Raw genomic sequence first — 27,389 nt, forward strand, 5'->3', positions numbered from 1 at the left:
GCCACTCTGGGCCTTTTATACTCTTGCTTTTCATTTCTGTTTTTCTTAACTTTTTCTGTTTCTTATTTTTTCTTGTTCTCAGTTTTTTCTGCTTTAGCTCTCCCTTTTTCTATCTTTTTCTGTTGTTCTTTGTTCTTTCTGTTTTTCTTTATCTTTCTCTTTGTATTTCTGTTCTTTAAATGGCACCCCCTTCTTTTTAGACATCCCGTCCTGTTCTGTATTTTTCTTTTTCTTTATATGGCACCCCCTTCCTGTAAATCCTTTCCTTTTGTACTTTGTCTTTTTTTCTGACCTTTCTTGTCTTTTTTCTCTTAGCTTAGGCTTTTAGGGCTCCCTTAGTTAGGGCTAGAAGGGGAGGGGGGAGGGGGGCAATGGGGTTAGGGTAAGGACAGGGTAGTGGGTGGGGGGCTCCCCACAATGAGGGAGAGAGGCAATGGGCAGGGGCACCACCAATCCCAGGAGGCACAGGCTGGTTAGGGTGTGGGGAAAGAATAGGCCCGGCTATGCCGGAACCTAGGTGCACGGTCCATCCATGGGACTGGTATTGGTGCCCCCTGATCAAAAAATTACCCTAAGCGGGTGTAGTGCACTGGGGTTGGGCCATTCGCGACGTTTCGGCTTCTCTGAGCCTTCTTCAGGCTTGGCCCACCCGCTTCTTGTGTTCAATTTCGCCACTCTGGGCCTTTTATACTCTTGCTTTTCATTTCTGTTTTTCTTAACTTTTTCTGTTTCTTATTTTTTCTTGTTCTCAGTTTTTTCTGCTTTAGCTCTCCCTTTTTCTATCTTTTTCTGTTGTTCTTTGTTCTTTCTGTTTTTCTTTATCTTTCTCTTTGTATTTCTGTTCTTTAAATGGCACCCCCTTCTTTTTAGACATCCCGTCCTGTTCTGTATTTTTCTTTTTCTTTATATGGCACCCCCTTCCTGTAAATCCTTTCCTTTTGTACTTTGTCTTTTTTTCTGACCTTTCTTGTCTTTTTTCTCTTAGCTTAGGCTTTTAGGGCTCCCTTAGTTAGGGCTAGAAGGGGAGGGGGGAGGGGGGCAATGGGGTTAGGGTAAGGACAGGGTAGTGGGTGGGGGGCTCCCCACAATGAGGGAGAGAGGCAATGGGCAGGGGCACCACCAATCCCAGGAGGCACAGGCTGGTTAGGGTGTGGGGAAAGAATAGGCCCGGCTATGCCGGAACCTAGGTGCACGGTCCATCCATGGGACTGGTATTGGTGCCCCCTGATCAAAAAATTACCCTAAGCGGGTGTAGTGCACTGGGGTTGGGCCATTCGCGACGTTTCGGCTTCTCTGAGCCTTCTTCAGGCTTAGGGTTAGGGTTAGGGTTAGGGTTAGGGTTAGGGGGTTAGGGTTAGGGGAGATCAAAGGGTTAGGGTTAGGGGTTAGGGTTAGGGGTTAGGGGTTAGGGTAGGGGTTAGGGTTAGGGTTAGGGTTAGGGTTAGGGTTAGGGTTAGGGTTAGGGTTAGGTTATGGGGAAAAAGCCAGGAGAGGATGGGACAAAAGTGGAATAACTGAAAAAGTAAGAGGTGTAGAGGGCTGATGTTGGTGTCTAGGTGGGGGTTTTGGTGGGTGCCGGACGCTGTGGCGAAGAGGCCACGCCGATGGCTTCTTCGGTTCTGGAGATATGGCGAATCGGACCAAAAAGGATGGGACAAAACGGTCCCAGTCGGAGAAAGGAAGGTGCAGAGGGCCTGGGTCCACCACCACTGTACTCAGCAGGCCCTGCCGGGTCGTTCGACACGCAGCATGGCAGGGATCGGTGACATAACATGTAGCAGTTTCCCTTCACAGAAGCGTCTGCAGCAGGTGGGTGGAGGAGGAGGCAGCAGAACCAGGCCTTTGGAGCACTGTGTCATCTCCTGGTCCTGATGCTTTGAATCTCCCTCTCTGTCTGTCTGTCTGTCTGTCTGTCTGTCACACACACACACACACACACACACACACACACACACACACACACACAGAAGCTGGTCAAGTGCTGTGCAACTGGGATTGCACCTGTCGTCCACAGGAGGGCGCCTAGCTGGGAAGTCCAGTACATTCCATATTAAAGTTGTTGCAAGTGCATTTTTTGTGTAAAAGACAGACACACACACACACACACACACACACACACACACACACACACAGTAAGGTCTGAAGTGCAAAATTTGAATTACATTCCTTTGTATCTCTCCCTCTCTCTCTCTCTCTCTCTCTCTCTCTCTCTGTCTCTCTCTCTCTCTCTCTGTCAACACACACACACACACACACACTCACACACACCAAAGCACACAGACAGAAGCTGGTCACAACTGCTGTGCAACTGGGATTGAACCAGGGGGGCTCCCTCTGCTGGCTCAATGCGGTACAAAGTGTCAGAAGCTGTTAGATATCTGCTTTTGACAATCAATTGCACCTGTCATCCACAGGAGGGCGCCTAGCTGGGAAGTCCAGTACATTCCATATTAAAGTTGTTGCAAGTGCATTTTTTGTGTAAAAGACAGACACACACACACACACACACACACACACACACACACACACACACACACTGTAAGGTCTGAAGTGCAAAATTTGAATTACATTCCTTTGTATCTCTCCCTCTCTCTCTCTCTCTCTCTCTCTCTGTCTCTCTCTCTCTCTCTCTCTCTCTGTCAACACACACACACACACACACACACACACACACACACACACACACACACACACACACACTGTAAGGTCTGAAGTGCAAAATTTGAATTACATTCCTTTGTATCTCTCCCTCTCTCTCTCTCTCTCTCTCTCTCTCTCTGTCTCTCTCTCTCTCTCTCTCTCTCTGTCAACACACACACACACACACACACACACACACACACACTCAATGGAGTATAAAATAAAGACCGGGGCAGTTCTCTCACTGGAGTCTCTTAGAGTGGAGGCTGCCCTTGCTAGCAAGAAGTTCTGTGTGTTTCTCTTCTCTGAGTCTTTACTGAAGAAGTGTTTTATAACATTTTCCTTAACAACTGACATGTGTTTTTTGTGTAAAAGAGAGAGAGACACACACACACACACACACACACACACACTCACACTCACAGGCTCAGAGATGAGGGAAAAACAACAGAAATCAGGATAGATTTTAATGTCAGGAGATGCCCTGTGATGCTGGGGCCATTGTGTAAGATTGGAATGTGTACCAGTGGCTGGTGGGTGGTCCTTGAAGGTCCCGGGAGGAGGCGGCGAGGAGGCAGCGGGTGGCTGGGCTTGAGCTGTGGATCAGGGACGTCATTAATTCTGCCTGGTGCTGCGTGTGCCCTGTGCAGCTTGGATGTCTGCCGCTGACGCTCTGTGGTTCCTGTTCTGCTGATCTCCTGGTCCACACACGGCTTCAGGGTGTACTGTACAAGGGGAGAAGAAATGCATCATTGGTTACCAAAATAAAACAGTGTCTTTCTGCCTGTGTCATTCTGTTTGGTTTCTTTGAGCGTTTGTTTCTTAAATACACAGCAAGTGTCACTCTCTCTCTCTCTCTGTCACACACACACACACACACACACACACACACACACACAGACACTGTGAGGTCTGCAGTTCAAAATTTGAATCTCAGAGCTTGGTGTTTTTGTCTCCCTCCAGTGGACAAATGCAGGTATGATGAGGGTTGGTTAGGTTAGGGGGTAATAGCCAGAGCTTGACGGAATAAAATGGAATAACTGGGAAAGTAAGTGTCGTAGAGGGATGAAAGTGGTGTCTACGGGGGGGTTTCGGGGTGCTCCGGACACCCTGGTGAAGACCCCATGTCGATAGCACCAACGGTTCTGGACTTGGTGTAAATGGGTCCAAATTTGACGGAATAAAAAGGTCAAAGTGGCAGATAGGAGTGTCCGATCGGGCCGATTCCACCACCACTGTACTCAGCAGGCCCTGCCGGGTCGTTAGACACGCAGCATGGCAGGGATCGTGACATAACATGTAGCAGTTTCCCTTCACAGAAGCGTCTGCAGCAGGTGGGTGGAGGAGGAGGCAGCAGAACCAGGCCTTTGGAGCACTGTGTCATCTCCTGGTCCTGATGCTTTGAATCTCCCTCTCTGTCTGTCTGTCTGTCTGTCTGTCACACACACACACACACAGAAGCTGGTCAAGTGCTGTGCAACTGGGATTGCACCTGTCGTCCACAGGAGGGCGCCTAGCTGGGAAGTCCAGTACATTCCATATTAAAGTTGTTGCAAGTGCATTTTTTGTGTAAAAGACAGACACACACACACACACACACACACACACACACACACACACACACACACACACAGTAAGGTCTGAAGTGCAAAATTTGAATTACATTCCTTTGTATCTCTCCCTCTCTCTCTCTCTCTCTCTCTCTCTCTCTCTCTCTCTCTCTCTCTCTCTCTGTCAACACACACACACACACACACACACTCACACACACCAAAGCACACAGACAGAAGCTGGTCACAACTGCTGTGCAACTGGGATTGAACCAGGGGGGCTCCCTCTGCTGGCTCAATGCGGTACAAAGTGTCAGAAGCTGTTAGATATCTGCTTTTGACAATCAATTGCACCTGTCATCCACAGGAGGGCGCCGAGCTGGGAAGTCCAGTACATTCCATATTAAAGTTGTTGCAAGTGCATTTTTTGTGTAAAAGACAGACACACACACACACACACACACACACACACACACACACACACACTGTAAGGTCTGAAGTGCAAAATTTGAATTACATTCCTTTGTATCTCTCCCTCTCTCTCTCTCTCTCTCTCTCTCTCTGTCTCTCTCTCTCTCTCTCTCTCTCTGTCAACACACACACACACACACACACACACACACACACACACACACACACACACACACACACACACACTGTAAGGTCTGAAGTGCAAAATTTGAATTACATTCCTTTGTATCTCTCCCTCTCTCTCTCTCTCTCTGTCTCTCTCTCTCTCTCTCTCTGTCAACACACACACACACACACACACGCACACACACACGCTCAATGGAGTATAAAATAAAGACCGGGGCAGTTCTCTCACTGGAGTCTCTTAGAGTGGAGGCTGCCCTTGCTAGCAAGAAGTTCTGTGTGTTTCTCTTCTCTGAGTCTTTACTGAAGAAGTGTTTTATAACATTTTCCTTAACAACTGACATGTGTTTTTTGTGTAAAAGAGAGAGAGACACACACACACACACACACACACACACACACACACTCACACTCACACTCAGCGGCTCAGAGATGAGGGAAAAACAACAGAAATCAGGATAGATTTTAATGTCAGGAGATGCCCTGTGATGCTGGGGCCATTGTGTAAGATTGGAATGTGTACCAGTGGCTGGTGGGTGGTCCTTGAAGGTCCCAGGAGGAGGCGGCGAGGAGGCAGCGGGTGGCTGGGCTTCGGCCTTGGCCCAGGAACGTCATTTATTCTGCGTGGTGCCGCGTGTGCCCTGTGCAGCTTCGATGTGTGCGGCTGACGCTCTGTGGTTCCTGTTCCTGTCATAAAAGGCCCTGTACAAGGGGATAAGAAATGCATCATTGGTTACCAAAATAAAACAGTGTCTTTCTGCCTGTGTCATTCTGTTTGGTTTCTTTGAGCGTTTGTTTCTTAAATACACAGCAAGTGTCACTCTCTCTCTCTCTCTCTCTGTCACACACACACACACACACACACACACACACCAAAGCACACACACCAAAGCGCGCACACACACACACACACACACACACACACACCAAAGCGCGCACACACACACACACACACACACACACAGACACAGACACTGTGAGGTTTGCAGTGCAAAATTTGAATTTTAGTGCATGGTGATTTGTCTCCCTCCAGTGGCCCACGGCAGGTATGATGAGGCTTAAATGATAGGTTATGGGGAAAAAGCCAGGAGAGGATGGGACAAAAGTGGAATAACTGAAAAAGTAAGAGGTGTAGAGGGCTGATGTTGGTGTCTAGGTGGGGGTTTTGGTGGGTGCCGGACGCTGTGGCGAAGAGGCCACGCCGATGGCTTCTTCGGTTCTGGAGATATGGCGAATCGGACCAAAAAGGATGGGACAAAACGGTCCCAGTCGGAGAAAGGAAGGTGCAGAGGGCCTGGGTCCACCACCACTGTACTCAGCAGGCCCTGCCGGGTCGTTCGACACGCAGCATGGCAGGGATCGGTGACATAACATGTAGCAGTTTCCCTTCACAGAAGCGTCTGCAGCAGGTGGGTGGAGGAGGAGGCAGCAGAACCAGGCCTTTGGAGCACTGTGTCATCTCCTGGTCCTGATGCTTTGAATCTCCCTCTCTGTCTGTCTGTCTGTCTGTCTGTCTGTCACACACACACACACACACACACACACACACACACACACACACACACAGAAGCTGGTCAAGTGCTGTGCAACTGGGATTGCACCTGTCGTCCACAGGAGGGCGCCTAGCTGGGAAGTCCAGTACATTCCATATTAAAGTTGTTGCAAGTGCATTTTTTGTGTAAAAGACAGACACACACACACACACACACACACACACACACACACACACACAGTAAGGTCTGAAGTGCAAAATTTGAATTACATTCCTTTGTATCTCTCCCTCTCTCTCTCTCTCTCTCTCTCTCTCTCTCTGTCTCTCTCTCTCTCTCTCTGTCAACACACACACACACACACACACTCACACACACCAAAGCACACAGACAGAAGCTGGTCACAACTGCTGTGCAACTGGGATTGAACCAGGGGGGCTCCCTCTGCTGGCTCAATGCGGTACAAAGTGTCAGAAGCTGTTAGATATCTGCTTTTGACAATCAATTGCACCTGTCATCCACAGGAGGGCGCCTAGCTGGGAAGTCCAGTACATTCCATATTAAAGTTGTTGCAAGTGCATTTTTTGTGTAAAAGACAGACACACACACACACACACACACACACACACACACACACACACACACACTGTAAGGTCTGAAGTGCAAAATTTGAATTACATTCCTTTGTATCTCTCCCTCTCTCTCTCTCTCTCTCTCTCTCTGTCTCTCTCTCTCTCTCTCTCTCTCTGTCAACACACACACACACACACACACACACACACACACACACACACACACACACACACACACTGTAAGGTCTGAAGTGCAAAATTTGAATTACATTCCTTTGTATCTCTCCCTCTCTCTCTCTCTCTCTCTCTCTCTCTCTGTCTCTCTCTCTCTCTCTCTCTCTCTGTCAACACACACACACACACACACACACACACACACACACTCAATGGAGTATAAAATAAAGACCGGGGCAGTTCTCTCACTGGAGTCTCTTAGAGTGGAGGCTGCCCTTGCTAGCAAGAAGTTCTGTGTGTTTCTCTTCTCTGAGTCTTTACTGAAGAAGTGTTTTATAACATTTTCCTTAACAACTGACATGTGTTTTTTGTGTAAAAGAGAGAGAGACACACACACACACACACACACACACACACTCACACTCACAGGCTCAGAGATGAGGGAAAAACAACAGAAATCAGGATAGATTTTAATGTCAGGAGATGCCCTGTGATGCTGGGGCCATTGTGTAAGATTGGAATGTGTACCAGTGGCTGGTGGGTGGTCCTTGAAGGTCCCGGGAGGAGGCGGCGAGGAGGCAGCGGGTGGCTGGGCTTGAGCTGTGGATCAGGGACGTCATTAATTCTGCCTGGTGCTGCGTGTGCCCTGTGCAGCTTGGATGTCTGCCGCTGACGCTCTGTGGTTCCTGTTCTGCTGATCTCCTGGTCCACACACGGCTTCAGGGTGTACTGTACAAGGGGAGAAGAAATGCATCATTGGTTACCAAAATAAAACAGTGTCTTTCTGCCTGTGTCATTCTGTTTGGTTTCTTTGAGCGTTTGTTTCTTAAATACACAGCAAGTGTCACTCTCTCTCTCTCTCTGTCACACACACACACACACACACACACACACACACACACACACAGACACTGTGAGGTCTGCAGTTCAAAATTTGAATCTCAGAGCTTGGTGTTTTTGTCTCCCTCCAGTGGACAAATGCAGGTATGATGAGGGTTGGTTAGGTTAGGGGGTAATAGCCAGAGCTTGACGGAATAAAATGGAATAACTGGGAAAGTAAGTGTCGTAGAGGGATGAAAGTGGTGTCTACGGGGGGGTTTCGGGGTGCTCCGGACACCCTGGTGAAGACCCCATGTCGATAGCACCAACGGTTCTGGACTTGGTGTAAATGGGTCCAAATTTGACGGAATAAAAAGGTCAAAGTGGCAGATAGGAGTGTCCGATCGGGCCGATTCCACCACCACTGTACTCAGCAGGCCCTGCCGGGTCGTTAGACACGCAGCATGGCAGGGATCGTGACATAACATGTAGCAGTTTCCCTTCACAGAAGCGTCTGCAGCAGGTGGGTGGAGGAGGAGGCAGCAGAACCAGGCCTTTGGAGCACTGTGTCATCTCCTGGTCCTGATGCTTTGAATCTCCCTCTCTGTCTGTCTGTCTGTCTGTCTGTCACACACACACACACACAGAAGCTGGTCAAGTGCTGTGCAACTGGGATTGCACCTGTCGTCCACAGGAGGGCGCCTAGCTGGGAAGTCCAGTACATTCCATATTAAAGTTGTTGCAAGTGCATTTTTTGTGTAAAAGACAGACACACACACACACACACACACACACACACACACACACACACACACACACACACACACACACACACACACACAGTAAGGTCTGAAGTGCAAAATTTGAATTACATTCCTTTGTATCTCTCCCTCTCTCTCTCTCTCTCTCTCTCTCTCTCTCTGTCTCTCTCTCTCTCTCTCTGTCAACACACACACACACACACACACACTCACACACACCAAAGCACACAGACAGAAGCTGGTCACAACTGCTGTGCAACTGGGATTGAACCAGGGGGGCTCCCTCTGCTGGCTCAATGCGGTACAAAGTGTCAGAAGCTGTTAGATATCTGCTTTTGACAATCAATTGCACCTGTCATCCACAGGAGGGCGCCTAGCTGGGAAGTCCAGTACATTCCATATTAAAGTTGTTGCAAGTGCATTTTTTGTGTAAAAGACAGACACACACACACACACACACACACACACACACACACACACACACAGTAAGGTCTGAAGTGCAAAATTTGAATTACATTCCTTTGTATCTCTCCCTCTCTCTCTCTCTCTCTCTCTCTCTCTCTGTCTCTCTCTCTCTCTCTCTGTCAACACACACACACACACACACACTCACACACACCAAAGCACACAGACAGAAGCTGGTCACAACTGCTGTGCAACTGGGATTGAACCAGGGGGGCTCCCTCTGCTGGCTCAATGCGGTACAAAGTGTCAGAAGCTGTTAGATATCTGCTTTTGACAATCAATTGCACCTGTCATCCACAGGAGGGCGCCTAGCTGGGAAGTCCAGTACATTCCATATTAAAGTTGTTGCAAGTGCATTTTTTGTGTAAAAGACAGACACACACACACACACACACACACACACACACACACACACACACACACACACAGTAAGGTCTGAAGTGCAAAATTTGAATTACATTCCTTTGTATCTCTCCCTCTCTCTCTCTCTCTCTCTCTCTCTCTCTGTCTCTCTCTCTCTCTCTCTCTGTCAACACACACACACACACACACACTCACACACACCAAAGCACACAGACAGAAGCTGGTCACAACTGCTGTGCAACTGGGATTGAACCAGGGGGGCTCCCTCTGCTGGCTCAATGCGGTACAAAGTGTCAGAAGCTGTTAGATATCTGCTTTTGACAATCAATTGCACCTGTCATCCACAGGAGGGCGCCTAGCTGGGAAGTCCAGTACATTCCATATTAAAGTTGTTGCAAGTGCATTTTTTGTGTAAAAGACAGACACACACACACACACACACACACACACACACACACACTGTAAGGTCTGAAGTGCAAAATTTGAATTACATTCCTTTGTATCTCTCCCTCTCTCTCTCTCTCTCTCTCTCTCTGTCTCTCTCTCTCTCTCTCTCTCTCTGTCAACACACACACACACACACACACACACACACACACACACTCAATGGAGTATAAAATAAAGACCGGGGCAGTTCTCTCACTGGAGTCTCTTAGAGTGGAGGCTGCCCTTGCTAGGGTTAGGGTTAGGGTTAGGGTTAGGGGGTTAGGGTTAGGGTTAGGGTTAGGGTTAGGGTTAGGGTTAGGGTTAGGGTTAGGTTAGGGGGTAATAGCCAGAGCTTGACGGAATAAAATGGAATAACTGGGAAAGTAAGTGTCGTAGAGGGATGAAAGTGGTGTCTACGGGGGGGTTTCGGGGTGCTCCGGACACCCTGGTGAAGACCCCATGTCGATAGCACCAACGGTTCTGGACTTGGTGTAAATGGGTCCAAATTTGACGGAATAAAAAGGTCAAAGTGGCAGATAGGAGTGTCCGATCGGGCCGATTCCACCACCACTGTACTCAGCAGGCCCTGCCGGGTCGTTAGACACGCAGCATGGCAGGGATCGGTGACATAACATGTAGCAGTTTCCCTTCACAGAAGCGTCTGCAGCAGGTGGGTGGAGGAGGAGGCAGCAGAACCAGGCCTTTGGAGCACTGTGTCATCTCCTGGTCCTGATGCTTTGAATCTCCCTCTCTGTCTGTCTGTCTGTCTGTCTGTCACACACACACACACACAGAAGCTGGTCAAGTGCTGTGCAACTGGGATTGCACCTGTCGTCCACAGGAGGGCGCCTAGCTGGGAAGTCCAGTACATTCCATATTAAAGTTGTTGCAAGTGCATTTTTTGTGTAAAAGACAGACACACACACACACACACACACACACACACACACACACACACACACACACACACACACAGTAAGGTCTGAAGTGCAAAATTTGAATTACATTCCTTTGTATCTCTCCCTCTCTCTCTCTCTCTCTCTCTCTCTCTCTCTGTCTCTCTCTCTCTCTCTCTGTCAACACACACACACACACACACACACTCACACACACCAAAGCACACAGACAGAAGCTGGTCACAACTGCTGTGCAACTGGGATTGAACCAGGGGGGCTCCCTCTGCTGGCTCAATGCGGTACAAAGTGTCAGAAGCTGTTAGATATCTGCTTTTGACAATCAATTGCACCTGTCATCCACAGGAGGGCGCCTAGCTGGGAAGTCCAGTACATTCCATATTAAAGTTGTTGCAAGTGCATTTTTTGTGTAAAAGACAGACACACACACACACACACACACACACACACACACACACACACAGTAAGGTCTGAAGTGCAAAATTTGAATTACATTCCTTTGTATCTCTCCCTCTCTCTCTCTCTCTCTCTCTCTCTCTCTGTCTCTCTCTCTCTCTCTCTGTCAACACACACACACACACACACACTCACACACACCAAAGCACACAGACAGAAGCTGGTCACAACTGCTGTGCAACTGGGATTGAACCAGGGGGGCTCCCTCTGCTGGCTCAATGCGGTACAAAGTGTCAGAAGCTGTTAGATATCTGCTTTTGACAATCAATTGCACCTGTCATCCACAGGAGGGCGCCTAGCTGGGAAGTCCAGTACATTCCATATTAAAGTTGTTGCAAGTGCATTTTTTGTGTAAAAGACAGACACACACACACACACACACACACACACACACACACACACACACACACACACACAGTAAGGTCTGAAGTGCAAAATTTGAATTACATTCCTTTGTATCTCTCCCTCTCTCTCTCTCTCTCTCTCTCTCTCTCTGTCTCTCTCTCTCTCTCTCTCTGTCAACACACACACACACACACACACTCACACACACCAAAGCACACAGACAGAAGCTGGTCACAACTGCTGTGCAACTGGGATTGAACCAGGGGGGCTCCCTCTGCTGGCTCAATGCGGTACAAAGTGTCAGAAGCTGTTAGATATCTGCTTTTGACAATCAATTGCACCTGTCATCCACAGGAGGGCGCCTAGCTGGGAAGTCCAGTACATTCCATATTAAAGTTGTTGCAAGTGCATTTTTTGTGTAAAAGACAGACACACACACACACACACACACACACACACACACACACTGTAAGGTCTGAAGTGCAAAATTTGAATTACATTCCTTTGTATCTCTCCCTCTCTCTCTCTCTCTCTCTCTCTCTGTCTCTCTCTCTCTCTCTCTCTCTCTGTCAACACACACACACACACACACACACACACACACACACACACACTCAATGGAGTATAAAATAAAGACCGGGGCAGTTCTCTCACTGGAGTCTCTTAGAGTGGAGGCTGCCCTTGCTAGCAAGAAGTTCTGTGTGTTTCTCTTCTCTGAGTCTTTACTGAAGAAGTGTTTTATAACATTTTCCTTAACAACTGACATGTGTTTTTTGTGTAAAAGAGAGAGAGACACACACACACACACACACACACACACACACACACACACACACACACTCACACTCACAGGCTCAGAGATGAGGGAAAAACAACAGAAATCAGGATAGATTTTAATGTCAGGAGATGCCCTGTGATGCTGGGGCCATTGTGTAAGATTGGAATGTGTACCAGTGGCTGGTGGGTGGTCCTTGAAGGTCCCGGGAGGAGGCGGCGAGGAGGCAGCGGGTGGCTGGGCTTGAGCTGTGGATCAGGGACGTCATTAATTCTGCCTGGTGCTGCGTGTGCCCTGTGCAGCTTGGATGTCTGCCGCTGACGCTCTGTGGTTCCTGTTCTGCTGATCTCCTGGTCCACACACGGCTTCAGGGTGTACTGTACAAGGGGAGAAGAAATGCATCATTGGTTACCAAAATAAAACAGTGTCTTTCTGCCTGTGTCATTCTGTTTGGTTTCTTTGAGCGTTTGTTTCTTAAATACACAGCAAGTGTCACTCTCTCTCTCTCTCTGTCACACACACACACACACACACACACACACACACACACACACACACAGACACTGTGAGGTCTGCAGTTCAAAATTTGAATCTCAGAGCTTGGTGTTTTTGTCTCCCTCCAGTGGACAAATGCAGGTATGATGAGGGTTGGTTAGGTTAGGGGGTAATAGCCAGAGCTTGACGGAATAAAATGGAATAACTGGGAAAGTAAGTGTCGTAGAGGGATGAAAGTGGTGTCTACGGGGGGGTTTCGGGGTGCTCCGGACACCCTGGTGAAGACCCCATGTCGATAGCACCAACGGTTCTGGACTTGGTGTAAATGGGTCCAAATTTGACGGAATAAAAAGGTCAAAGTGGCAGATAGGAGTGTCCGATCGGGCCGATTCCACCACCACTGTACTCAGCAGGCCCTGCCGGGTCGTTCGACACGCAGCATGGCAGGGATCGGTGACATAACATGTAGCAGTTTCCCTTCACAGAAGCGTCTGCAGCAGGTGGGTGGAGGAGGAGGCAGCAGAACCAGGCCTTTGGAGCACTGTGTCATCTCCTGGTCCTGATGCTTTGAATCTCCCTCTCTGTCTGTCTGTCTGTCTGTCTGTCACACACACACACACACACACAGAAGCTGGTCAAGTGCTGTGCAACTGGGATTGCACCTGTCGTCCACAGGAGGGCGCCTAGCTGGGAAGTCCAGTACATTCCATATTAAAGTTGTTGCAAGTGCATTTTTTGTGTAAAAGACAGACACACACACACACACACACACACACACACACACACACACACACACACACACACAGTAAGGTCTGAAGTGCAAAATTTGAATTACATTCCTTTGTATCTCTCCCTCTCTCTCTCTCTCTCTCTCTCTCTCTCTCTCTCTCTCTCTCTCTCTCTCTGTCAACACACACACACACACACACACACTCACACACACCAAAGCACACAGACAGAAGCTGGTCACAACTGCTGTGCAACTGGGATTGAACCAGGGGGGCTCCCTCTGCTGGCTCAATGCGGTACAAAGTGTCAGAAGCTGTTAGATATCTGCTTTTGACAATCAATTGCACCTGTCATCCACAGGAGGGCGCCGAGCTGGGAAGTCCAGTACATTCCATATTAAAGTTGTTGCAAGTGCATTTTTTGTGTAAAAGACAGACACACACACACACACACACACACACACACACACACACACACACTGTAAGGTCTGAAGTGCAAAATTTGAATTACATTCCTTTGTATCTCTCCCTCTCTCTCTCTCTCTCTCTCTCTCTCTGTCTCTCTCTCTCTCTCTCTCTCTCTGTCAACACACACACACACACACACACACACACACACACACACACACACACACACACTGTAAGGTCTGAAGTGCAAAATTTGAATTACATTCCTTTGTATCTCTCCCTCTCTCTCTCTCTCTCTGTCTCTCTCTCTCTCTCTCTCTGTCAACACACACACACACACACACACGCACACACACACGCTCAATGGAGTATAAAATAAAGACCGGGGCAGTTCTCTCACTGGAGTCTCTTAGAGTGGAGGCTGCCCTTGCTAGCAAGAAGTTCTGTGTGTTTCTCTTCTCTGAGTCTTTACTGAAGAAGTGTTTTATAACATTTTCCTTAACAACTGACATGTGTTTTTTGTGTAAAAGAGAGAGAGACACACACACACACACACACACACACACACACACTCACACTCACACTCAGCGGCTCAGAGATGAGGGAAAAACAACAGAAATCAGGATAGATTTTAATGTCAGGAGATGCCCTGTGATGCTGGGGCCATTGTGTAAGATTGGAATGTGTACCAGTGGCTGGTGGGTGGTCCTTGAAGGTCCCAGGAGGAGGCGGCGAGGAGGCAGCGGGTGGCTGGGCTTCGGCCTTGGCCCAGGAACGTCATTTATTCTGCGTGGTGCCGCGTGTGCCCTGTGCAGCTTCGATGTGTGCGGCTGACGCTCTGTGGTTCCTGTTCCTGTCATAAAAGGCCCTGTACAAGGGGATAAGAAATGCATCATTGGTTACCAAAATAAAACAGTGTCTTTCTGCCTGTGTCATTCTGTTTGGTTTCTTTGAGCGTTTGTTTCTTAAATACACAGCAAGTGTCACTCTCTCTCTCTCTCTCTCTGTCACACACACACACACACACACACACACACACCAAAGCACACACACCAAAGCGCGCACACACACACACACACACACACACACACACCAAAGCGCGCACACACACACACACACACACACACACAGACACAGACACTGTGAGGTTTGCAGTGCAAAATTTGAATTTTAGTGCATGGTGATTTGTCTCCCTCCAGTGGCCCACGGCAGGTATGATGAGGCTTAAATGATAGGTTATGGGGAAAAAGCCAGGAGAGGATGGGACAAAAGTGGAATAACTGAAAAAGTAAGAGGTGTAGAGGGCTGATGTTGGTGTCTAGGTGGGGGTTTTGGTGGGTGCCGGACGCTGTGGCGAAGAGGCCACGCCGATGGCTTCTTCGGTTCTGGAGATATGGCGAATCGGACCAAAAAGGATGGGACAAAACGGTCCCAGTCGGAGAAAGGAAGGTGCAGAGGGCCTGGGTCCACCACCACTGTACTCAGCAGGCCCTGCCGGGTCGTTCGACACGCAGCATGGCAGGGATCGGTGACATAACATGTAGCAGTTTCCCTTCACAGAAGCGTCTGCAGCAGGTGGGTGGAGGAGGAGGCAGCAGAACCAGGCCTTTGGAGCACTGTGTCATCTCCTGGTCCTGATGCTTTGAATCTCCCTCTCTGTCTGTCTGTCTGTCTGTCTGTCTGTCACACACACACACACACACACACACACACACACACACACACACACACAGAAGCTGGTCAAGTGCTGTGCAACTGGGATTGCACCTGTCGTCCACAGGAGGGCGCCTAGCTGGGAAGTCCAGTACATTCCATATTAAAGTTGTTGCAAGTGCATTTTTTGTGTAAAAGACAGACACACACACACACACACACACACACACACACACACACACACAGTAAGGTCTGAAGTGCAAAATTTGAATTACATTCCTTTGTATCTCTCCCTCTCTCTCTCTCTCTCTCTCTCTCTCTCTCTGTCTCTCTCTCTCTCTCTCTGTCAACACACACACACACACACACACTCACACACACCAAAGCACACAGACAGAAGCTGGTCACAACTGCTGTGCAACTGGGATTGAACCAGGGGGGCTCCCTCTGCTGGCTCAATGCGGTACAAAGTGTCAGAAGCTGTTAGATATCTGCTTTTGACAATCAATTGCACCTGTCATCCACAGGAGGGCGCCTAGCTGGGAAGTCCAGTACATTCCATATTAAAGTTGTTGCAAGTGCATTTTTTGTGTAAAAGACAGACACACACACACACACACACACACACACACACACACACACACACACACTGTAAGGTCTGAAGTGCAAAATTTGAATTACATTCCTTTGTATCTCTCCCTCTCTCTCTCTCTCTCTCTCTCTCTGTCTCTCTCTCTCTCTCTCTCTCTCTGTCAACACACACACACACACACACACACACACACACACACACACACACACACACACACACACTGTAAGGTCTGAAGTGCAAAATTTGAATTACATTCCTTTGTATCTCTCCCTCTCTCTCTCTCTCTCTCTCTCTCTCTCTGTCTCTCTCTCTCTCTCTCTCTCTCTGTCAACACACACACACACACACACACACACACACACACACTCAATGGAGTATAAAATAAAGACCGGGGCAGTTCTCTCACTGGAGTCTCTTAGAGTGGAGGCTGCCCTTGCTAGCAAGAAGTTCTGTGTGTTTCTCTTCTCTGAGTCTTTACTGAAGAAGTGTTTTATAACATTTTCCTTAACAACTGACATGTGTTTTTTGTGTAAAAGAGAGAGAGACACACACACACACACACACACACACACACTCACACTCACAGGCTCAGAGATGAGGGAAAAACAACAGAAATCAGGATAGATTTTAATGTCAGGAGATGCCCTGTGATGCTGGGGCCATTGTGTAAGATTGGAATGTGTACCAGTGGCTGGTGGGTGGTCCTTGAAGGTCCCGGGAGGAGGCGGCGAGGAGGCAGCGGGTGGCTGGGCTTGAGCTGTGGATCAGGGACGTCATTAATTCTGCCTGGTGCTGCGTGTGCCCTGTGCAGCTTGGATGTCTGCCGCTGACGCTCTGTGGTTCCTGTTCTGCTGATCTCCTGGTCCACACACGGCTTCAGGGTGTACTGTACAAGGGGAGAAGAAATGCATCATTGGTTACCAAAATAAAACAGTGTCTTTCTGCCTGTGTCATTCTGTTTGGTTTCTTTGAGCGTTTGTTTCTTAAATACACAGCAAGTGTCACTCTCTCTCTCTCTCTGTCACACACACACACACACACACACACACACACACACACACAGACACTGTGAGGTCTGCAGTTCAAAATTTGAATCTCAGAGCTTGGTGTTTTTGTCTCCCTCCAGTGGACAAATGCAGGTATGATGAGGGTTGGTTAGGTTAGGGGGTAATAGCCAGAGCTTGACGGAATAAAATGGAATAACTGGGAAAGTAAGTGTCGTAGAGGGATGAAAGTGGTGTCTACGGGGGGGTTTCGGGGTGCTCCGGACACCCTGGTGAAGACCCCATGTCGATAGCACCAACGGTTCTGGACTTGGTGTAAATGGGTCCAAATTTGACGGAATAAAAAGGTCAAAGTGGCAGATAGGAGTGTCCGATCGGGCCGATTCCACCACCACTGTACTCAGCAGGCCCTGCCGGGTCGTTCGACACGCAGCATGGCAGGGATCGGTGACATAACATGTAGCAGTTTCCCTTCACAGAAGCGTCTGCAGCAGGTGGGTGGAGGAGGAGGCAGCAGAACCAGGCCTTTGGAGCACTGTGTCATCTCCTGGTCCTGATGCTTTGAATCTCCCTCTCTGTCTGTCTGTCTGTCTGTCTGTCACACACACACACACACACACAGAAGCTGGTCAAGTGCTGTGCAACTGGGATTGCACCTGTCGTCCACAGGAGGGCGCCTAGCTGGGAAGTCCAGTACATTCCATATTAAAGTTGTTGCAAGTGCATTTTTTGTGTAAAAGACAGACACACACACACACACACACACACACACACACACACACACACACACACACACACAGTAAGGTCTGAAGTGCAAAATTTGAATTACATTCCTTTGTATCTCTCCCTCTCTCTCTCTCTCTCTCTCTCTCTCTCTCTCTCTCTCTCTCTCTCTCTCTGTCAACACACACACACACACACACACACTCACACACACCAAAGCACACAGACAGAAGCTGGTCACAACTGCTGTGCAACTGGGATTGAACCAGGGGGGCTCCCTCTGCTGGCTCAATGCGGTACAAAGTGTCAGAAGCTGTTAGATATCTGCTTTTGACAATCAATTGCACCTGTCATCCACAGGAGGGCGCCGAGCTGGGAAGTCCAGTACATTCCATATTAAAGTTGTTGCAAGTGCATTTTTTGTGTAAAAGACAGACACACACACACACACACACACACACACACACACACACACACACTGTAAGGTCTGAAGTGCAAAATTTGAATTACATTCCTTTGTATCTCTCCCTCTCTCTCTCTCTCTCTCTCTCTCTCTGTCTCTCTCTCTCTCTCTCTCTCTCTGTCAACACACACACACACACACACACACACACACACACACACACACACACACACACACACACACACACTGTAAGGTCTGAAGTGCAAAATTTGAATTACATTCCTTTGTATCTCTCCCTCTCTCTCTCTCTCTCTGTCTCTCTCTCTCTCTCTCTCTGTCAACACACACACACACACACACACGCACACACACACGCTCAATGGAGTATAAAATAAAGACCGGGGCAGTTCTCTCACTGGAGTCTCTTAGAGTGGAGGCTGCCCTTGCTAGCAAGAAGTTCTGTGTGTTTCTCTTCTCTGAGTCTTTACTGAAGAAGTGTTTTATAACATTTTCCTTAACAACTGACATGTGTTTTTTGTGTAAAAGAGAGAGAGACACACACACACACACACACACACACACACACACACTCACACTCACACTCAGCGGCTCAGAGATGAGGGAAAAACAACAGAAATCAGGATAGATTTTAATGTCAGGAGATGCCCTGTGATGCTGGGGCCATTGTGTAAGATTGGAATGTGTACCAGTGGCTGGTGGGTGGTCCTTGAAGGTCCCAGGAGGAGGCGGCGAGGAGGCAGCGGGTGGCTGGGCTTCGGCCTTGGCCCAGGAACGTCATTTATTCTGCGTGGTGCCGCGTGTGCCCTGTGCAGCTTCGATGTGTGCGGCTGACGCTCTGTGGTTCCTGTTCCTGTCATAAAAGGCCCTGTACAAGGGGATAAGAAATGCATCATTGGTTACCAAAATAAAACAGTGTCTTTCTGCCTGTGTCATTCTGTTTGGTTTCTTTGAGCGTTTGTTTCTTAAATACACAGCAAGTGTCACTCTCTCTCTCTCTCTCTCTGTCACACACACACACACACACACACACACACACCAAAGCACACACACCAAAGCGCGCACACACACACACACACACACACACACACACCAAAGCGCGCACACACACACACACACACACACACACAGACACAGACACTGTGAGGTTTGCAGTGCAAAATTTGAATTTTAGTGCATGGTGATTTGTCTCCCTCCAGTGGCCCACGGCAGGTATGATGAGGCTTAAATGATAGGTTATGGGGAAAAAGCCAGGAGAGGATGGGACAAAAGTGGAATAACTGAAAAAGTAAGAGGTGTAGAGGGCTGATGTTGGTGTCTAGGTGGGGGTTTTGGTGGGTGCCGGACGCTGTGGCGAAGAGGCCACGCCGATGGCTTCTTCGGTTCTGGAGATATGGCGAATCGGACCAAAAAGGATGGGACAAAACGGTCCCAGTCGGAGAAAGGAAGGTGCAGAGGGCCTGGGTCCACCACCACTGTACTCAGCAGGCCCTGCCGGGTCGTTCGACACGCAGCATGGCAGGGATCGGTGACATAACATGTAGCAGTTTCCCTTCACAGAAGCGTCTGCAGCAGGTGGGTGGAGGAGGAGGCAGCAGAACCAGGCCTTTGGAGCACTGTGTCATCTCCTGGTCCTGATGCTTTGAATCTCCCTCTCTGTCTGTCTGTCTGTCTGTCTGTCTGTCACACACACACACACACACACACACACACACACACACACACACACACAGAAGCTGGTCAAGTGCTGTGCAACTGGGATTGCACCTGTCGTCCACAGGAGGGCGCCTAGCTGGGAAGTCCAGTACATTCCATATTAAAGTTGTTGCAAGTGCATTTTTTGTGTAAAAGACAGACACACACACACACACACACACACACACACACACACACACACAGTAAGGTCTGAAGTGCAAAATTTGAATTACATTCCTTTGTATCTCTCCCTCTCTCTCTCTCTCTCTCTCTCTCTCTCTCTGTCTCTCTCTCTCTCTCTCTGTCAACACACACACACACACACACACTCACACACACCAAAGCACACAGACAGAAGCTGGTCACAACTGCTGTGCAACTGGGATTGAACCAGGGGGGCTCCCTCTGCTGGCTCAATGCGGTACAAAGTGTCAGAAGCTGTTAGATATCTGCTTTTGACAATCAATTGCACCTGTCATCCACAGGAGGGCGCCTAGCTGGGAAGTCCAGTACATTCCATATTAAAGTTGTTGCAAGTGCATTTTTTGTGTAAAAGACAGACACACACACACACACACACACACACACACACACACACACACACACACTGTAAGGTCTGAAGTGCAAAATTTGAATTACATTCCTTTGTATCTCTCCCTCTCTCTCTCTCTCTCTCTCTCTCTGTCTCTCTCTCTCTCTCTCTCTCTCTGTCAACACACACACACACACACACACACACACACACACACACACACACACACACACACACACTGTAAGGTCTGAAGTGCAAAATTTGAATTACATTCCTTTGTATCTCTCCCTCTCTCTCTCTCTCTCTCTCTCTCTCTCTGTCTCTCTCTCTCTCTCTCTCTCTCTGTCAACACACACACACACACACACACACACACACACACACTCAATGGAGTATAAAATAAAGACCGGGGCAGTTCTCTCACTGGAGTCTCTTAGAGTGGAGGCTGCCCTTGCTAGCAAGAAGTTCTGTGTGTTTCTCTTCTCTGAGTCTTTACTGAAGAAGTGTTTTATAACATTTTCCTTAACAACTGACATGTGTTTTTTGTGTAAAAGAGAGAGAGACACACACACACACACACACACACACACACTCACACTCACAGGCTCAGAGATGAGGGAAAAACAACAGAAATCAGGATAGATTTTAATGTCAGGAGATGCCCTGTGATGCTGGGGCCATTGTGTAAGATTGGAATGTGTACCAGTGGCTGGTGGGTGGTCCTTGAAGGTCCCGGGAGGAGGCGGCGAGGAGGCAGCGGGTGGCTGGGCTTGAGCTGTGGATCAGGGACGTCATTAATTCTGCCTGGTGCTGCGTGTGCCCTGTGCAGCTTGGATGTCTGCCGCTGACGCTCTGTGGTTCCTGTTCTGCTGATCTCCTGGTCCACACACGGCTTCAGGGTGTACTGTACAAGGGGAGAAGAAATGCATCATTGGTTACCAAAATAAAACAGTGTCTTTCTGCCTGTGTCATTCTGTTTGGTTTCTTTGAGCGTTTGTTTCTTAAATACACAGCAAGTGTCACTCTCTCTCTCTCTCTGTCACACACACACACACACACACACACACACACACACACACAGACACTGTGAGGTCTGCAGTTCAAAATTTGAATCTCAGAGCTTGGTGTTTTTGTCTCCCTCCAGTGGACAAATGCAGGTATGATGAGGGTTGGTTAGGTTAGGGGGTAATAGCCAGAGCTTGACGGAATAAAATGGAATAACTGGGAAAGTAAGTGTCGTAGAGGGATGAAAGTGGTGTCTACGGGGGGGTTTCGGGGTGCTCCGGACACCCTGGTGAAGACCCCATGTCGATAGCACCAACGGTTCTGGACTTGGTGTAAATGGGTCCAAATTTGACGGAATAAAAAGGTCAAAGTGGCAGATAGGAGTGTCCGATCGGGCCGATTCCACCACCACTGTACTCAGCAGGCCCTGCCGGGTCGTTCGACACGCAGCATGGCAGGGATCGGTGACATAACATGTAGCAGTTTCCCTTCACAGAAGCGTCTGCAGCAGGTGGGTGGAGGAGGAGGCAGCAGAACCAGGCCTTTGGAGCACTGTGTCATCTCCTGGTCCTGATGCTTTGAATCTCCCTCTCTGTCTGTCTGTCTGTCTGTCTGTCACACACACACACACACACACAGAAGCTGGTCAAGTGCTGTGCAACTGGGATTGCACCTGTCGTCCACAGGAGGGCGCCTAGCTGGGAAGTCCAGTACATTCCATATTAAAGTTGTTGCAAGTGCATTTTTTGTGTAAAAGACAGACACACACACACACACACACACACACACACACACACACACACACACACACACACAGTAAGGTCTGAAGTGCAAAATTTGAATTACATTCCTTTGTATCTCTCCCTCTCTCTCTCTCTCTCTCTCTCTCTCTCTCTCTCTCTCTCTCTCTCTCTCTCTGTCAACACACACACACACACACACACACTCACACACACCAAAGCACACAGACAGAAGCTGGTCACAACTGCTGTGCAACTGGGATTGAACCAGGGGGGCTCCCTCTGCTGGCTCAATGCGGTACAAAGTGTCAGAAGCTGTTAGATATCTGCTTTTGACAATCAATTGCACCTGTCATCCACAGGAGGGCGCCGAGCTGGGAAGTCCAGTACATTCCATATTAAAGTTGTTGCAAGTGCATTTTTTGTGTAAAAGACAGACACACACACACACACACACACACACACACACACACACACACACTGTAAGGTCTGAAGTGCAAAATTTGAATTACATTCCTTTGTATCTCTCCCTCTCTCTCTCTCTCTCTCTCTCTCTCTGTCTCTCTCTCTCTCTCTCTCTCTCTGTCAACACACACACACACACACACACACACACACACACACACACACACACACACACACACACACTGTAAGGTCTGAAGTGCAAAATTTGAATTACATTCCTTTGTATCTCTCCCTCTCTCTCTCTCTCTCTGTCTCTCTCTCTCTCTCTCTCTGTCAACACACACACACACACACACACGCACACACACACGCTCAATGGAGTATAAAATAAAGACCGGGGCAGTTCTCTCACTGGAGTCTCTTAGAGTGGAGGCTGCCCTTGCTAGCAAGAAGTTCTGTGTGTTTCTCTTCTCTGAGTCTTTACTGAAGAAGTGTTTTATAACATTTTCCTTAACAACTGACATGTGTTTTTTGTGTAAAAGAGAGAGAGACACACACACACACACACACACACACACACACACTCACACTCACACTCAGCGGCTCAGAGATGAGGGAAAAACAACAGAAATCAGGATAGATTTTAATGTCAGGAGATGCCCTGTGATGCTGGGGCCATTGTGTAAGATTGGAATGTGTACCAGTGGCTGGTGGGTGGTCCTTGAAGGTCCCAGGAGGAGGCGGCGAGGAGGCAGCGGGTGGCTGGGCTTCGGCCTTGGCCCAGGAACGTCATTTATTCTGCGTGGTGCCGCGTGTGCCCTGTGCAGCTTCGATGTGTGCGGCTGACGCTCTGTGGTTCCTGTTCCTGTCATAAAAGGCCCTGTACAAGGGGATAAGAAATGCATCATTGGTTACCAAAATAAAACAGTGTCTTTCTGCCTGTGTCATTCTGTTTGGTTTCTTTGAGCGTTTGTTTCTTAAATACACAGCAAGTGTCACTCTCTCTCTCTCTCTCTCTGTCACACACACACACACACACACACACACACACCAAAGCACACACACCAAAGCGCGCACACACACACACACACACACACACACACACCAAAGCGCGCACACACACACACACACACACACACACAGACACAGACACTGTGAGGTTTGCAGTGCAAAATTTGAATTTTAGTGCATGGTGATTTGTCTCCCTCCAGTGGCCCACGGCAGGTATGATGAGGCTTAAATGATAGGTTATGGGGAAAAAGCCAGGAGAGGATGGGACAAAAGTGGAATAACTGAAAAAGTAAGAGGTGTAGAGGGCTGATGTTGGTGTCTAGGTGGGGGTTTTGGTGGGTGCCGGACGCTGTGGCGAAGAGGCCACGCCGATGGCTTCTTCGGTTCTGGAGATATGGCGAATCGGACCAAAAAGGATGGGACAAAACGGTCCCAGTCGGAGAAAGGAAGGTGCAGAGGGCCTGGGTCCACCACCACTGTACTCAGCAGGCCCTGCCGGGTCGTTCGACACGCAGCATGGCAGGGATCGGTGACATAACATGTAGCAGTTTCCCTTCACAGAAGCGTCTGCAGCAGGTGGGTGGAGGAGGAGGCAGCAGAACCAGGCCTTTGGAGCACTGTGTCATCTCCTGGTCCTGATGCTTTGAATCTCCCTCTCTGTCTGTCTGTCTGTCTGTCTGTCTGTCACACACACACACACACACACACACACACACACACACACACACACACAGAAGCTGGTCAAGTGCTGTGCAACTGGGATTGCACCTGTCGTCCACAGGAGGGCGCCTAGCTGGGAAGTCCAGTACATTCCATATTAAAGTTGTTGCAAGTGCATTTTTTGTGTAAAAGACAGACACACACACACACACACACACACACACACACACACACACACAGTAAGGTCTGAAGTGCAAAATTTGAATTACATTCCTTTGTATCTCTCCCTCTCTCTCTCTCTCTCTCTCTCTCTCTCTCTGTCTCTCTCTCTCTCTCTCTGTCAACACACACACACACACACACACTCACACACACCAAAGCACACAGACAGAAGCTGGTCACAACTGCTGTGCAACTGGGATTGAACCAGGGGGGCTCCCTCTGCTGGCTCAATGCGGTACAAAGTGTCAGAAGCTGTTAGATATCTGCTTTTGACAATCAATTGCACCTGTCATCCACAGGAGGGCGCCTAGCTGGGAAGTCCAGTACATTCCATATTAAAGTTGTTGCAAGTGCATTTTTTGTGTAAAAGACAGACACACACACACACACACACACACACACACACACACACACACACACACTGTAAGGTCTGAAGTGCAAAATTTGAATTACATTCCTTTGTATCTCTCCCTCTCTCTCTCTCTCTCTCTCTCTCTGTCTCTCTCTCTCTCTCTCTCTCTCTGTCAACACACACACACACACACACACACACACACACACACACACACACACACACACACACACTGTAAGGTCTGAAGTGCAAAATTTGAATTACATTCCTTTGTATCTCTCCCTCTCTCTCTCTCTCTCTCTCTCTCTCTCTGTCTCTCTCTCTCTCTCTCTCTCTCTGTCAACACACACACACACACACACACACACACACACACACTCAATGGAGTATAAAATAAAGACCGGGGCAGTTCTCTCACTGGAGTCTCTTAGAGTGGAGGCTGCCCTTGCTAGCAAGAAGTTCTGTGTGTTTCTCTTCTCTGAGTCTTTACTGAAGAAGTGTTTTATAACATTTTCCTTAACAACTGACATGTGTTTTTTGTGTAAAAGAGAGAGAGACACACACACACACACACACACACACACACTCACACTCACAGGCTCAGAGATGAGGGAAAAACAACAGAAATCAGGATAGATTTTAATGTCAGGAGATGCCCTGTGATGCTGGGGCCATTGTGTAAGATTGGAATGTGTACCAGTGGCTGGTGGGTGGTCCTTGAAGGTCCCGGGAGGAGGCGGCGAGGAGGCAGCGGGTGGCTGGGCTTGAGCTGTGGATCAGGGACGTCATTAATTCTGCCTGGTGCTGCGTGTGCCCTGTGCAGCTTGGATGTCTGCCGCTGACGCTCTGTGGTTCCTGTTCTGCTGATCTCCTGGTCCACACACGGCTTCAGGGTGTACTGTACAAGGGGAGAAGAAATGCATCATTGGTTACCAAAATAAAACAGTGTCTTTCTGCCTGTGTCATTCTGTTTGGTTTCTTTGAGCGTTTGTTTCTTAAATACACAGCAAGTGTCACTCTCTCTCTCTCTCTGTCACACACACACACACACACACACACACACACACACACACACACACACACAGACACTGTGAGGTCTGCAGTTCAAAATTTGAATCTCAGAGCTTGGTGTTTTTGTCTCCCTCCAGTGGACAAATGCAGGTATGATGAGGGTTGGTTAGGTTAGGGGGTAATAGCCAGAGCTTGACGGAATAAAATGGAATAACTGGGAAAGTAAGTGTCGTAGAGGGATGAAAGTGGTGTCTACGGGGGGGTTTCGGGGTGCTCCGGACACCCTGGTGAAGACCCCATGTCGATAGCACCAACGGTTCTGGACTTGGTGTAAATGGGTCCAAATTTGACGGAATAAAAAGGTCAAAGTGGCAGATAGGAGTGTCCGATCGGGCCGATTCCACCACCACTGTACTCAGCAGGCCCTGCCGGGTCGTTAGACACGCAGCATGGCAGGGATCGGTGACATAACATGTAGCAGTTTCCCTTCACAGAAGCGTCTGCAGCAGGTGGGTGGAGGAGGAGGCAGCAGAACCAGGCCTTTGGAGCACTGTGTCATCTCCTGGTCCTGATGCTTTGAATCTCCCTCTCTGTCTGTCTGTCTGTCTGTCTGTCACACACACACACACACACACACAGAAGCTGGTCAAGTGCTGTGCAACTGGGATTGCACCTGTCGTCCACAGGAGGGCGCCTAGCTGGGAAGTCCAGTACATTCCATATTAAAGTTGTTGCAAGTGCATTTTTTGTGTAAAAGACAGACACACACACACACACACAGTAAGGTCTGAAGTGCAAAATTTGAATTACATTCCTTTGTATCTCTCCCTCTCTCTCTCTCTCTCTCTCTATCTCTCTCTCTCTCTCTCTGTCAACACACACACACACACACACACTCACACACACCAAAGCACACAGACAGAAGCTGGTCACAACTGCTGTGCAACTGGGATTGAACCAGGGGGGCTCCCTCTGCTGGCTCAATGCGGTACAAAGTGTCAGAAGCTGTTAGATATCTGCTTTTGACAATCAATTGCACCTGTCATCCACAGGAGGGCGCCTAGCTGGGAAGTCCAGTACATTCCATATTAAAGTTGTTGCAAGTGCATTTTTTGTGTAAAAGACAGACACACACACACACACACACACACACACACACACACACTGTAAGGTCTGAAGTGCAAAATTTGAATTACATTCCTTTGTATCTCTCCCTCTCTCTCTCTCTCTCTGTCTCTCTCTCTCTCTCTCTCTGTCAACACACACACGCACACACACACGCTCAATGGAGTATAAAATAAAGACCGGGGCAGTTCTCTCACTGGAGTCTCTTAGAGTGGAGGCTGCCCTTGCTAGCAAGAAGTTCTGTGTGTTTCTCTTCTCTGAGT

At 48.6% G+C, this 27,389-nt stretch overlaps 1 protein-coding gene across 1 annotated transcript; it reads right to left on the minus strand.

Moving 5' to 3' along the window:
- Positions 1 to 1,009: 1,009 nt before the first annotated feature.
- Positions 1,010 to 25,956, minus strand: LOC147307519 (uncharacterized). Its single transcript, XM_086271535.1, has 8 exons — positions 25,948 to 25,956; positions 25,688 to 25,888; positions 21,299 to 21,499; positions 16,906 to 17,106; positions 12,521 to 12,721; positions 7,549 to 7,749; positions 3,165 to 3,365; positions 1,010 to 1,015 (listed from the first exon to the last, which is right to left on the minus strand). Exons 1-8 carry the CDS (start codon positions 25,954 to 25,956, stop codon positions 1,010 to 1,012), a joined length of 1,221 nt encoding a protein of 406 aa, XP_086127661.1.
- Between the last annotated feature and the right edge of the window lie 1,433 nt (positions 25,957 to 27,389).

This window comes from Aulonocara sp. 'chitande type north' Nkhata Bay, linkage group LG18 (assembly GCF_057382095.1).
Source record: "Aulonocara sp. 'chitande type north' Nkhata Bay isolate Kocher_YH1m ecotype deep benthic linkage group LG18, A_spYH_male_GT1.1, whole genome shotgun sequence".
NCBI classification, from domain to species: domain Eukaryota; kingdom Metazoa; phylum Chordata; class Actinopteri; order Cichliformes; family Cichlidae; genus Aulonocara; species Aulonocara sp. 'chitande type north' Nkhata Bay.

Excerpts from the sequence above, each read along its gene's own strand:
- LOC147307519 (XM_086271535.1), bottom strand. Across the intron at positions 17,107-21,298 it reads GGACCACCCACCAGCCACTG|TACACCCTGAAGCCGTGTGT; the intron begins GTACACATTCCA and ends CCCCTTGTACAG. Across the intron at positions 3,366-7,548 it reads GGACCACCCACCAGCCACTG|TACACCCTGAAGCCGTGTGT; the intron begins GTACACATTCCA and ends CCCCTTGTACAG.